At 35.1% G+C, this 12,961-nt stretch overlaps 1 protein-coding gene across 4 annotated transcripts in view; it reads left to right on the top strand.

Moving 5' to 3' along the window:
- The window catches only part of LOC150100307 (uncharacterized), a 495,437-nt gene that overhangs the window by 441,685 nt on the left and 40,791 nt on the right, over positions 1–12,961 (top strand). For all 4 annotated transcript variants that reach the window (XM_090402566.1, XM_090402565.1, XM_090402567.1 and 1 more), the window contains one exon: positions 10,016–10,114. In XM_090402566.1, coding sequence (XP_090258692.1) covers positions 10,016–10,114 — 99 coding nt within the window. The remainder of the gene's footprint in view (positions 1–10,015; positions 10,115–12,961) is intronic.

Below are 12,961 nucleotides of genomic sequence, written 5' to 3'. Positions count from 1 at the left end.
TATGGGGTCTCCTGCATTTTCCCCCCAATCCCTTAGGATGGGTTGATCCCTCCTAATGAGGGATTAAGTTGGTATTTTATGACTGTAGATCCATATGCGTTTATGGAGCCAGTTTGTCTGTTCTGAGGTAAAAAAAAAAAAGAGTTTCTAGGTGAAAAAACCCTCTACCTCTGTATGAGGCTGGCTGGCTAACTCACCTTTAGTTGAAAGTGAGCAGATAAAGGTTCCTCACGTCATGGACAGTAATCAAACCTGGGTTTTTCAAAGGTTTGATTACTGAATGAATGCTATACCGATGACTGAGCTACGGAGGCTCTATTCTTAAAAAGGCTTTTCATAAATTTTTCCATTTCTATTTCCATTGTCTCTCATCTTTCCATTTACAAATTATTAGAAAACCAGAACACTCGACATTATTTCACCTTTTTTTACTTTTTGGTTTATTGTTTCTTTAAGATTTCTACCTCTGTATGAGACTGGCTAACTCACCTTTAGTCGAAAGTGAGCAGATAAAGGTTCCTCACATCATGGACAGTAATCGAACCCGGGTTTTTCCAACCAAAGGGCTTTGTCTATACCGAAGACTGAGCTATGGAGGCTCTATTCTTAAAAAGGCTCTTCATAAATTTTTCCATTTCTATTTCCATTATGTTTCTCGTCTTTCCATTTACAAATTATTAGAAAACCAGAACACTCAACATTATTCCACCTTTTTTTACTTTTTGGTTTACTATTTCTTTAATATTTTCTTTCTGGGTATTTTTGAGAATTTTGTTCAAACATACATTGATCAGCTATATAGCAGTTTCATCAAAGAAATGGAATTATACAAATTATCTGCATATAATTTATATCCTCACGATTTTCCATTAGACCAGTGATTCCCAAACTGTTTTGGTTCATTTCGTCCTTAGTGTATCAGGATTTTTCCACGGCACCCAAAGTCAGAATGTAGGCCTACCTAACAGTTATTATTACATCACACCTCCAAGGAGTCCAAGGCCTCATCAAGGAAGGGAACCTACTCTGCAACTCTCCTTTGCCACCACTCAAGCCACCAACTACAATGAACTGCAACTATCATCATCATCTACACCAACGCCACCTACCGCCCATCACCACCACCACTATTTTCACAGACAATCACAAACATCCATGCCCATGGCGGGATTCAAACCCGCAGCCTTTTGGCTGGAGAGCGAGTACACTAACCACTCGGCCAACCAACTGTGCACTGCAGTTGCAGTGCGCAGTTGGTGCATTTATGTTGGCTAAGTTAAAAAAATAAATGAGATGCATATTTCAAATTCACAAACATTATCATCATCATAACACTAATTACAGGTATAGACCATATTGGTCTGTTCCGGTCTCATTATCCATCCAATATCCTTTTTTTGAGGTCTACCCTGCCTTCTCTTTCCAATTGGCTTATATTTTAGTATTTGTTTAGAATGTCGGGTGTTGGCCATTCGGTTTACATGTTCAATCCATTTTTGTTTATAATTGTTTAGTTTTTTTTTCTATTGATTTTGTTTTTAGTTCTATTAATATGTATTCGTTCCTTTTTTGATCTAATAATTTGTATTTTGCAGTTCTTCCCATAAATCTCATTTCACTTGTTTTTATTCTTTGTTTATCTTGTTGGGTTGAGTGTTCTATTTATCAGGCCTATAACCTGTAAAAATTTTGAAGTTTTTAATTTCATGTCTTTTTCTCCTTCATATGATATTTCACATCCAAGATAACTGAAAGTATTTATCTGTTCTATTATTTTATTATTAATAACTATTTATTTACACAAACAATTTATGTAATAAGTGTTAAAATAAGTATATATTTTGAACAATCGAATCATTCAATGAATAAATTGTAATTAGTGCACAGGTGAGCCTGTTGTTCACTGCACATCTTTTCGAATCATGGAATCAAACTAGACACAGCCACTCTCATTTCCTGTTCCACGTTGATTTTCACATGATACATCAACACAGTACTGGTTCGATTCTAAAACCATGTAGACTAAGTGTCATTTGAGTGAAAATATTGGAATATTTCATGGCACCACAGCACACAGTTTGGGAACTACTTCGTTAGACGGATGACAACTTCTGAAGTATGGCTCATATTTTGAGACATTTCACATTTCCCACAATAAATTCGTATTTACAAAACAATACTTCCTAGATTGAGAAATTGATAAAGCTTGATACTGTTGGAACGTCCCACTTAACTGACTGTTCCATTTTTGTTGGTTTGTTAATCTTATCTTTACCTCTTTAAATTCCGTTGTTATTCATTTGATTTTGATTGATGCTCATCTGAATATAAAGAAATTTATATTATACTGCGCCACCCTATATTCAGATTAGTCTAAATAATATAGAGGAATCAATCATCGACTATACTTATATTATCACTTAATCTTCAGGCCGAGGTTATTAATAGCTTTTAAGGCTTCCGCAAAGGTCCGATTAATTTTATGAGCGGTGCAATGAAAGAAAATCAGGCAAACACCAAGTTTAACTCAATAAAAGAAAACATTTAATGTGGAATAGTACAACATATACATTCAAGTATAACTATCTGCAAAAGGGTTATCAAATTGAACAATTACAAAAATTCATATTCAGATATTAGTAACTTCTTATTTAGGTTTGAGGATTATGGCCAATGTTGACACTTCTTAATTCTTAAAGCATCAGTAATTCTTTCACATAGTTCTTTCTACCCAATTAGATGAATTAAATCATAAATATATCAGCTCAGTTTAAAGTATTCAGAATAATTACAATCCATTAACTATCAAACATTCATTTTTCAGTTCTTTATGCTCAGTCAATCAAGTTGAGAATAGTTCTTAAAAGTTTAACCTTCCAAATGTTACAATAACTATCTTATGACAGGCTACACTATATTCTTTCTCAGTCAGCTAACACTTAATAGATCAACATAACACTTATTATTTCGAGGAGAAAGTACTTAAGTACATTTAACATCCAACCATTAATTGACATAACATCACAGCTAAGGTCAAAATATATCCGACGGAGTTAACTGTTATTGCTTCACACAGGTTATAAAAAGGACAACTCTTACCGGATTACTGCTTCTGCACATCAAATTTGCATAGGCACGTTTGAAATTCTGGTTGACTTTTACTTTATGGCAACACAATTCAAAGAAATCTTCCACTATAATAACTGAATTATAGACACAGAAATACACAAGTCTTGATGCACTTGGTTTAAGTTATCTACTAATTCCTTATTTTCTGCTATATATTAACTTCAGTTCTGCACTATTCTTCCGCTAACCATTTGGAATTTATCGTAGTATCAGAACTCCCATAGAAGTAATTCAAAATGCCTATTAATTCCTTGTACTTTCCTAGTCGATTATCGGCATGTATTAATTCCCCTTCTGCCACTCACTACTTATCTCTATGCTGTCTCGAGAGCTTCTCTCTATATCTTACTTTCCTTTTTGAATTAACTCTGTTCTCCTCTTTCCCGCTAAAATCCGGTTCTGACCAGTTCAGCTCATAGCAACTCGCTTCTCCCTTTGTATACAGTACTCCACGCTTCAATCACGCGCTACCTAAAAATAACTCGGTTTCCTTGACAGTGACCAATCAAATCTCATTAGCATCATCATCATCATCATCATCAAATTCCTGCCATGTACCCTCAAGGGGTGTACAGGATATGACAGTACTACATGAAAAAATTACATCATTACTAACTTCCTATCTACAATTTTCCTCCAAATCAGTCTGTTACTTGTCAAGACTCCAACATTATCAGATCTTATATTTCTATCGTCTAAGGCACTTTGTACCGTATCAATCCACCTATATCTTGGTCTTCCTCTGGGTCGTTTTCCTGCCAACCTGGCAGAGAACACTTGGTTTGCTAATCTTTCCTCTCCCATTCTATTTAAGTGACCATACCACCTCAGATTAGATCTGCTAACGCATTCCTGGATGCTGACAATGTCAAGTTCTTTCCTAATATCCTCATTTTTAATATGATATTGCCATTGATGCCATCTGTTCACGCCTCTAATCTTTCTCAGGACTCTCATATCTGCGGTCTCTAGTCTTTGGTCAAGTGTTTTACTTCTGACCCAGCTCTCAGATCCATAAGTTAAAATTGGTTTGAACACAGTCTTGTATACAGCTAATTTAGTGTTCCGACTAATTTCTTTCTTATTCCATATGAATTTATTCAATTGACTTCCCACGATACCAGCTTTGCTGATTCTGTTGTCTATTTCTATATTTAGTTTACCATCTTCAGTAAAAATTGTGCCTAAGTAGCTGAAATGTTTTACTTGTTCCACAGGTTCTCCATTCACAACACAGTTGACATTTTCAATGATTCTGCCTATTTTCATTGTCTTTGTCTTTTTATTGCTGACCTTCATACCATATCTATTACAACAGCTATTCAATTTAGTCAGAGAATCTTGCAGACTTGTAGCGGATTTATTTAGAAGTATAACATCATCCGCATAAAGCAAAGAGCTGACATTAACATCTCCAATTTTGATATCAGGTTTAATACCACATTCCTTCAAATGTGATCCATATAGATAATGAATAACAAAGGGGATAATGTACATCCTTGTCTCACACCAGATTTAACATTAAACCATCTTCCTGTACTTCCTTCAATTCTAACTGCTGACTCACAACTCAAATAAAGACTAAGTATTGCTTGATATAATGCCCCATTGACACCATACAACTGCAGCGTATTGAATAGCTTCTCTCTTGGCACCTTGTCATATGCCTTTTCCAAATCGACAAAACTTAAATACAGATCTTTGTTATATTCCCATGCTTTCTCGACTATTTGTCGTAAAGTGAAGATCTGATCCTGACAGCCTCTATTTGGCCTGAATCCAGCTTGTTCTTCACCAAGCTTTTCTTCCACAATTCTTCTCAACCGTTTCTCAAGTATACTTGCATAGATCTTGCCAGGAACACTCAGTAGGGAAATACCTCTGTAATTCTCACATTCAGTTTTATTTCCCTTTTTATATATGGGTACTATGAGAGCTCTACTCCAATCATCGGGAATTCGTCCCTCTGTCCAGGCTTTCTGAACTATGCAGTGCAGCCACTGTAAGACTCTTATACCACCATACTTCAGCATTTCTGGTCGAATATCATCTACTCCTGCTGCCTTTCCACATTTCAAGCCTTTGATGGCTTTTTCTACTTCAAGTATGGATATGTATTCCTGACTGCATGCCTGGTCAGTGTTTTGTATCACTGTGCTGTCATCACTGCTTGTTTCATTTAGCAGTTTTTCAAAGTAATTACTCCATACTTCAAGGATATCTTTTTCTCCTGTTTTCATTTCACCTTTATCATCTCTAATTCCTTTTACAGCACTCTTTCCTCCATTCCTAAGCTTCTTCAACAACCTCCAGAATATTTTGCCACCTTCTTGATATTTATTTTCTATATTCTTGCCAAAGTCCTCCCATGACTTTTGTTTAGCTAGTTTTACACAGTGTTTAGCATTCTTGCATTTGTCTCTATATTCTCTAAGAGCACAAGCTGACTTATTTCACAGGAACTTTTGATATGCTTTCTTCTTTTCCTTCACTGCCTCTTTAACTTCCTGTGTCCACCAGGGAGTTCTGATTTTTTTATCTTTGCACACAACCTCATCACATGCCTCTCTGGCAGAATCAAACAATGTTTCCTTCAGAGTTTGCCACTGAATCTCCAAGGTTTGATTCCTGTTCTCAAACTCTTTCATTTTCTTTTCAATAATATTTCTGTATTTTAGTCTACAGTTTACATCTGAGAGCTGCTCAACTTTTATTCGCTTTAAAACTTTCTTACATGTTATTCTTTTCAATATGAAATTCAATTTTATCCTGCTCAAGACTAAATAGTGATCACTTCCAATTTCAAATCCTCTGTACACTCTGGTGTCCTGCACCAGGGAGAAAACATCACTATCAACAATAACATAGTCAATGAGACTTTTCTTATTCCTAGCCTCTTCTCTCCATGTGAATTTGTGCACATTTTTATGTTGGAACATGGTGTTAGTAATAACCAGTCCATGTCCTGAGCAGAAATCCAACAGATATTTGCCATTATTATTAGCTTTGCTCTTTTCTCCAAATTTTCCCAAAATATTTTTGTATGTCTCACAATCATTTCCTACTCTACTATTTAGATCCCCAACAAGGACCAACTTTTCCTTTTTCATTGTGTCAGTTGCTTTTTCTAAAGCCTCAAAAAATTCCTCCACTTCTACCTTAGTAGAACCTTCTGTGGGACCATAGGCACAAATAAGTCTCATTGTCCAGTTCCCCATTCTCATATTTGCCCACATTACTCTACTTGAGACTGACTGCCATTCAAGAAGATTAGCCTCGTATTTTGTGTTGAATACTATGGCTACTCCTTATTCCACATACAGTAAAACCCCTTTTTTTACACTTTCCAGGGGACTGGTGGAAAAAAGTGTAAATAGCAGGAAATATAAAAAACATTAAAAAGAGGCTAAAAGATGACTTACTGCTAATATGTGACTCTACATACTAGATTACAAATTTTAATAACTGAAAATAAATGAATTTACAATTACTTACATTTAAAAATAAATCTTTAATTGTTGATTGTTTTTGCTGTTTCTGCACTCTTATATGTTCCACCTGCCTCTCCACAGTGCATAAGATATTAAATGTCCCATCGTCTCCTGATGCACTTGCAATATACCGACTCAAAACAGAGATAGCTTCCATTGCTTCTTTACTAGTAGAGACGGTAGGTTCTTGATCACAGTCTTCTAAAACCACTTCTTCCTCTTCTTCTTCACCAAGGTGGTTGGAAAGGATGTCTTCTACTCTTGGTACCATTGATGTGATCACATCAACATAGTCTTGAAATGAGGAATCATCATATATGAAATGTACAATCATATATGAAAATGAAAAAGATATAAACGTAAAAATTGCAAAATATTTAAAAATAACAGATGTAATTAACTCTATATTTAAACCAAACCTAGTTCAAAAACAAACCAGACTAAAATTATTGTAATGTATACAATACATTAGCCCTACCAGTCTTAATGTATGGAAGCGAAATCTGGACAATAAAACAAAAAGACAAACAAAGATTAAAAACAGCATAAATGAAGTTTATGAGATAAACTGCAAAGTATACCCTATTTGATCACAAAAGAAATGAAGAAATTATGAAAGAATTAAAACAAGAATCAGTAATAGAAAAATTTTAAAAATATAAACATAAATGGATGGAACACATTCAAAGAATGAAAACAGAAAGATTACCAAAACAAGCCTTAAAATACAAGCCATTAGGAAAAAGAAAACCAGGACGTCCTCTTAAACGATTCAATGATGACTTCTATGGAACAGGCCATGCTAGGCCTAAATCCTTGATATGCATGATGATGCTTATGACATGGAGGATTGTTAAACATGAATGAAGTATTATAATTTACAAATTACTTTCATTCACAATTTAACAATACCATATTTTTGTCTTTTATTTTTTTATATATTGGCAATGCTAGAGGACCATTGATTGATCAATACACAGTCATCGGTTGGATACATAATTATAATATCACTGAAGTGATATTATGTATTCTAATTATGTAAGAAATGAAATAGCAATTTCAACTTATTTGGAAACTCATGACAGAACACAAAATGGTGCATTGTACAGAACATCCAATGTTCTAATGTTTTATATAAGAAAAAGTATTGGGCTCTTAGATATGCTGCAATAAGCCAAGAAAACATCTAATTTATGAATAATCAGTATATTTTCATTTATGTAGTCTAGAAGATTTTTGCAAGTTTTTGTAGAGCATGTAATTAGTCTGTTTAAACTAACAAATTGAGGAATTCTTCAGCAAAAATCACTTTCCAAATCCTTTTATAGAAAAAACCTGCACAATCAGTTTTCAAACCTGGGATTTATTAGAAATCAAATGTCTGGAGGGTTTTGGAGCTGTCATTGAAGGTTTGAAGTGTTTATCTAAGTAAAAATTATAACATTATGCCTCTCCATTCTGAATCCACTAATTACTGAATCCAATAACAGTATCCACTAATTCACTATCAGAAATCGATCTTTTATCATGGATGAATGAATTTTACAGGTGTTTTGAAAAATTATTTTCATGCTCCTCATTGACCTCTACTTCACATTGATTTTTATGCTGCTTCCAGTCTTCAAATCAGTGGTCTCCATAAGGTATTTAAGATATTTTCAAGTTTAAAAATACTATGAATTCATGTTAAAAGCAATTTAATACAGTACAATATTTAAATCCAATATTGTAGAGCATGCCGTAGCTACTAGCAACATTTACTGGAGTTTGTCTGATGCATGACTGAACTGTGATACATATCAGTAGGCATGCACCATCTCCCCCCCCCCCTTTCGACACACATATATACCATGCTGTTGAGCATGCTCACTATGTAAGGACATGTGCCTCAACTAAAATGAAATATAAATGCAGAATCAAACCACATAAATAAACATTAACCTCCCTACTGGCAAGGTGGATGAAATAGCAAGACCAAATTGCACTTCTTATCCATATTATTCAAGGGGTGTTACAGAATCATATCCAGATTTAACTGGACATCTATAGACGTCATAGCTGGTTTTTTTTTGGATCCAGAGACGAGTGACCAAGATGATATCAGGTCTATGGAATGCACCTTATGAGAACAAGTTGAAGATTTGTGGGTTGCAGAAATTGGTTGATAGGCGGAAAAGGCGGGATATGATTGAGACATTCAAATTACTGAAGGGTTTCTATAAGATTAATTCAGAAGATATTTTTCAGAATAGGACCTGTGGCGGGAGGACTAGGGACCATACATGGAAGCTGGGTAAGAGTGTGGTTAGCAAGGGTGTTAGAGCTATGTTTTTTTACTAGGAGAGTGGTGAATGAGTGGAATAAGCTGCCAGAGTCTGTTGCGGGTGCCATGACTTTGAATCAGTTCAAGGCGAGGTATGATAGATGCTGTGTGAATGTCGAATAGTTGTTCTTGACATGATGTTAGGGCCTCCCTCGATGAGTCTAAGGACTCCTTGGAGTTGCCCATAATAATAATAATAGATCATTTGCTTATGGTTGAATAAAGTAAAGATGAAAGCAAGAAAATAATTTCATGCCAGGTATAAGTTAAAACAGAGAAGCTATGCTTTGGTCATGAATACCATACAGTAAATTTCATTACATTAAGCTTATATTCTCATATATTTGTTTCACAGCAATAAGATAGATAATATTTGAAACTTGCCCATATCTTGCGTTTTTGATAACTTACGGAACAACAGCTACCAAAGGAAAATAAAGCATATTCTTAGAAAAGCTTCCATTATTCAGTCTCTCTCTCTCTCTTTTTCCCTCACCAACATACTTGACAGAGGTATTGTGTGGCATTAAATCTTTTGAATACCATATTTTTTCAGAAATCTTATAAATAAACAGTGAACTCTAACTACCAACCTTATTGCGATATCTCCTCCTAGATTTTATATTTTTCATATACTTAACGTTTAGGTCAAGAAAAGATATAATATAACAATAGAATATTTAAGCATACAAGTTGAAAGCTGTATATTAATAGAGCAGTGCTGAGGTACTTAATGACATTATCTTTTTCTTCAGCCCATTCATTCCTTAGGACAAGTAGCATTCCCTAATTGAAGAATGAAAAACCCAAGTTTCCAAGGACGGGAAAAAAATTCTCCACTTCTGTATAAGACTGGCATCCTCACTTTATAAACGGGGTTTGAACCCAGGTCTTTCCAACCAAAGGGCTCATCTATACAATCTAAGTTATGGAAGCTCATGACACCATAACATGATGAAAAAATTATACATCTTAGAAATAAGTATCTTTTAGGAGTGCATAATTAAAATGCTTATTAAGAAATTTAATAATGTAGGTATTCACAACTTTATCCTTTTCTGAATTTTTGCAGTTCAAAATTTAGCAGGAAACTTCGTTTTGTAAACAGTTTGCAGGAATTATCTGATTTAATACCAATGGATCATGTATGCATTCCAGATAAAGTAAAACAGTAAGTTTTTGATTAAATTTTTTTTATTTGTTGTCTTACATAATTGATATCTACTGTTTTAGCTGTTCCCTTCCCCTTTGCTCTCTTTTGCTGAATGTTCATGTCCTTTAATTTGCAAGTAATAGGAAATGCATGGATGCATGACACCATCATGCATTGAAAAGTCATGTATTTGATCATTTCTTAAAGCATTCAATAGCAATCCATCTAATCAGGTTGTTTAGCCTCTTTAACTTCATCACACTAATTAACATTCATATTTATAAATTTAGGGACACAAAAACACATGTGTTGAACAGATTATTTTATTAATTACTAATAAAATAAAACTTGACGTTTCTCCCCCTGTATCGAGGTCATCAGCGGAAGGATACAAGTGTATAAGGAACCAAGCTATATGCTCCAGCTCTATTGGTAAACTAATTCTACATAGTTAATCCTTTTCCCTAGCCTGACCTCTAGTGATAAAAAAATAAAATAAATAAATAAAAATAAAAAATAAAAAAATCTGTAAATAAATAAATACAACTACAATAAACTGCTAAAGTCCTCATGTATTAATATTCTTCTGGATTTGTACAGTTCTGATTGTTATAATATGATTTCTTTCAGTTGCTGTTGAATGTTACAAACACTTCACCAGATTGTCTTCTTGTAGTGGGATTTTTCTATGGCTAGTTTAGGTCGTTATACAGGTTGTAGATGGGTCCTCCACATTCTTGAAATGGTTAGGCCATCATTTTTATTGAGATTTGGGATGTGTTTGAGCACTTCACATGACTCTTTAAATTTTCTCTCAAACCAGGTTTTGGTACAGTGTAAGGACTTGGTATTTTTCCAATCAGTTCTGTGGTATGTTTGGAGTGCGTGTCAGAAAGGCCGGTTTTTCCAAAATGGAGGTATTTAATGTGTCGTTTGTGTTCATCTTGTCTGATTGGGATAATTCGCCCTGTTCCCCTATGTATGGTACGTTACATGTGCATTGTATTTTGTATACCCCTGGGTGGGCTAGGTGTGGAAGAGGATCTTTAGAAGAACTGAGTAGGTGTCTTAACTTATTTGGGGGTTTAAAGGTGGTTTTAATGTTGTATTTGCATAGTGTTCTGTCTATTTTATCAGAAATGCCTCTAACATAAGGAATGGCAATAGCATTCCTGAAATCTTTTTTGTTCTTACTGGTATCTTTAAGGAGGATCTTGTGAATAGTTTTTTTACTGTATCCATTTTTTATAAACGTTTGGTTGATGATCTTGTTCCTGGTTTAGAGCTTGTTCATTAGAACAAATTGTTAGAGCTCTGTGTTTAAGGGTGCTTATGACACCTAGTTTCTGTGTTGGGTGGTGGTAAGAATTTTTGTGTATGTATTGGCCTGTGTGTGTAGGTTTGCAGTAAACTGAGGAGGAGAGACAGCCAGAGGGAAGACGTGTGACAAGTGTGTCTAGGAAAGGAAGAGAGTTGTTTTCTCCCATTTCAATGGTGAATTGGATATGTTTGTGTTGTTTGTTTAGGTGGCTAAGGAATGTAATTAGAGCTTCGCGGCCGTGGGGCCAAATGGCGAAAATATCGTCGACGTATCTGAGCCAAATTTTGGGCTTTAGACATGCTGTCTCTAGAGCACATTGCTCAAAGTTTTCCATATAAAAGTTAGTTATTGGTGGGGAAAGCGGTGAGCCCATGGCTGTACCTTCTTTTTGAAGGTAAAAATTGTTTTGCCACACGAAATATCTGGCGTGGAGTACGTGGGCAAAGAGGGCTGTGATGCCATGTGGAAATATGTTCTGTAGGAGCAAGATAGCATCATTGATTTAGACATTGGTGAAAAGGGAAGTTATGTCAAAGCTGACTAATAAATCTTGGTCGTTGAGTGTAATGTTTTTAATTTTATTAATGAAATGTTGTGTATTTTTTATGTAGGAAGGGGACTGACCTACCAATTCCTTGAATGTGGCTGCTAATTTTTTGGCTAAGTGATAATTTGGGCTGTCAATTCCTTCAACAATCGGATGTAGTGGTGTGCCTGGTTTGTGTATTTTTGGCAGGCCATAAATTCTAGGTGCACGGGCATAATGAGGTATTAATTTTTTTGTTGTTTCTTCAGGCCCTGTGTGGATGGATTTGATTAATTCAGTTGTTTTCTTTTTGTTATGTTTTGTGGGGCTGTAGTTGACCATTTGGTAGGTGTTGTGGTCCAATATCAAATGGTTCATTTTTTCAATGTGTGTTGTACTGTCTAAAAGGACAGTGGTATTGCCTTTATCTGCTTTCGTGATTATAATGTCTTGGTTATTTTTTAAGGATTTAAGGGCTAGATTTTCGGTTTTGTTTAAGTTGGTGCTTAGTTTATTGTTTGAATTTAGTATACACAATGTTTCCATTCGTATTTTATCAGCCAAATTGGTGGGGAGGGATCTTAAATCTCTCTCGATATGATAAATGATATCAAGTTTGTTCTCTGACCTCGGAGTAATGCCATAGTTCAAACCTTTCTTTAGCAGTGAGAGTTCACATTGGGTGAGATTGTGGTTCGATTGGTTGATAACCAAGCTGTGGTCCGATGGTGGTTGGGTGCTCCTAACTTCGTTTGTGGGTGGTTGGCTACTCCTTATGATGTCGGTTTGTGATTGGCTGTTCCTTTTGTTATGGCGTCATGATGGTCTTGTTACGAGAACAAATCCACGAGGCATGTAAAAACCTAACATCTACCCAAGCCAAAGTTCTACAACTTAAATTAGAGCTATCCGACTACGTTATTCCAGAAATTTGGGAGATTTTAGACAGGATCACAGACTACTTGGCCAAGCACTTATTACTGAAAAACAAAGAAAAATTAGTAATGAAATTTCAAGC

The sequence above is a fragment of the Typopeltis vanoorti genome, chromosome 13, assembly GCF_054136105.1.
Source record: "Typopeltis vanoorti isolate ZY-2024b chromosome 13, IOZ_Tvanoo_1.0, whole genome shotgun sequence".
NCBI lineage: Eukaryota > Metazoa > Arthropoda > Arachnida > Uropygi > Thelyphonidae > Typopeltis > Typopeltis vanoorti.
Note: the sequence above shows the minus strand (reverse complement) of the source record. Positions and strands in the feature narration are given on the sequence as shown.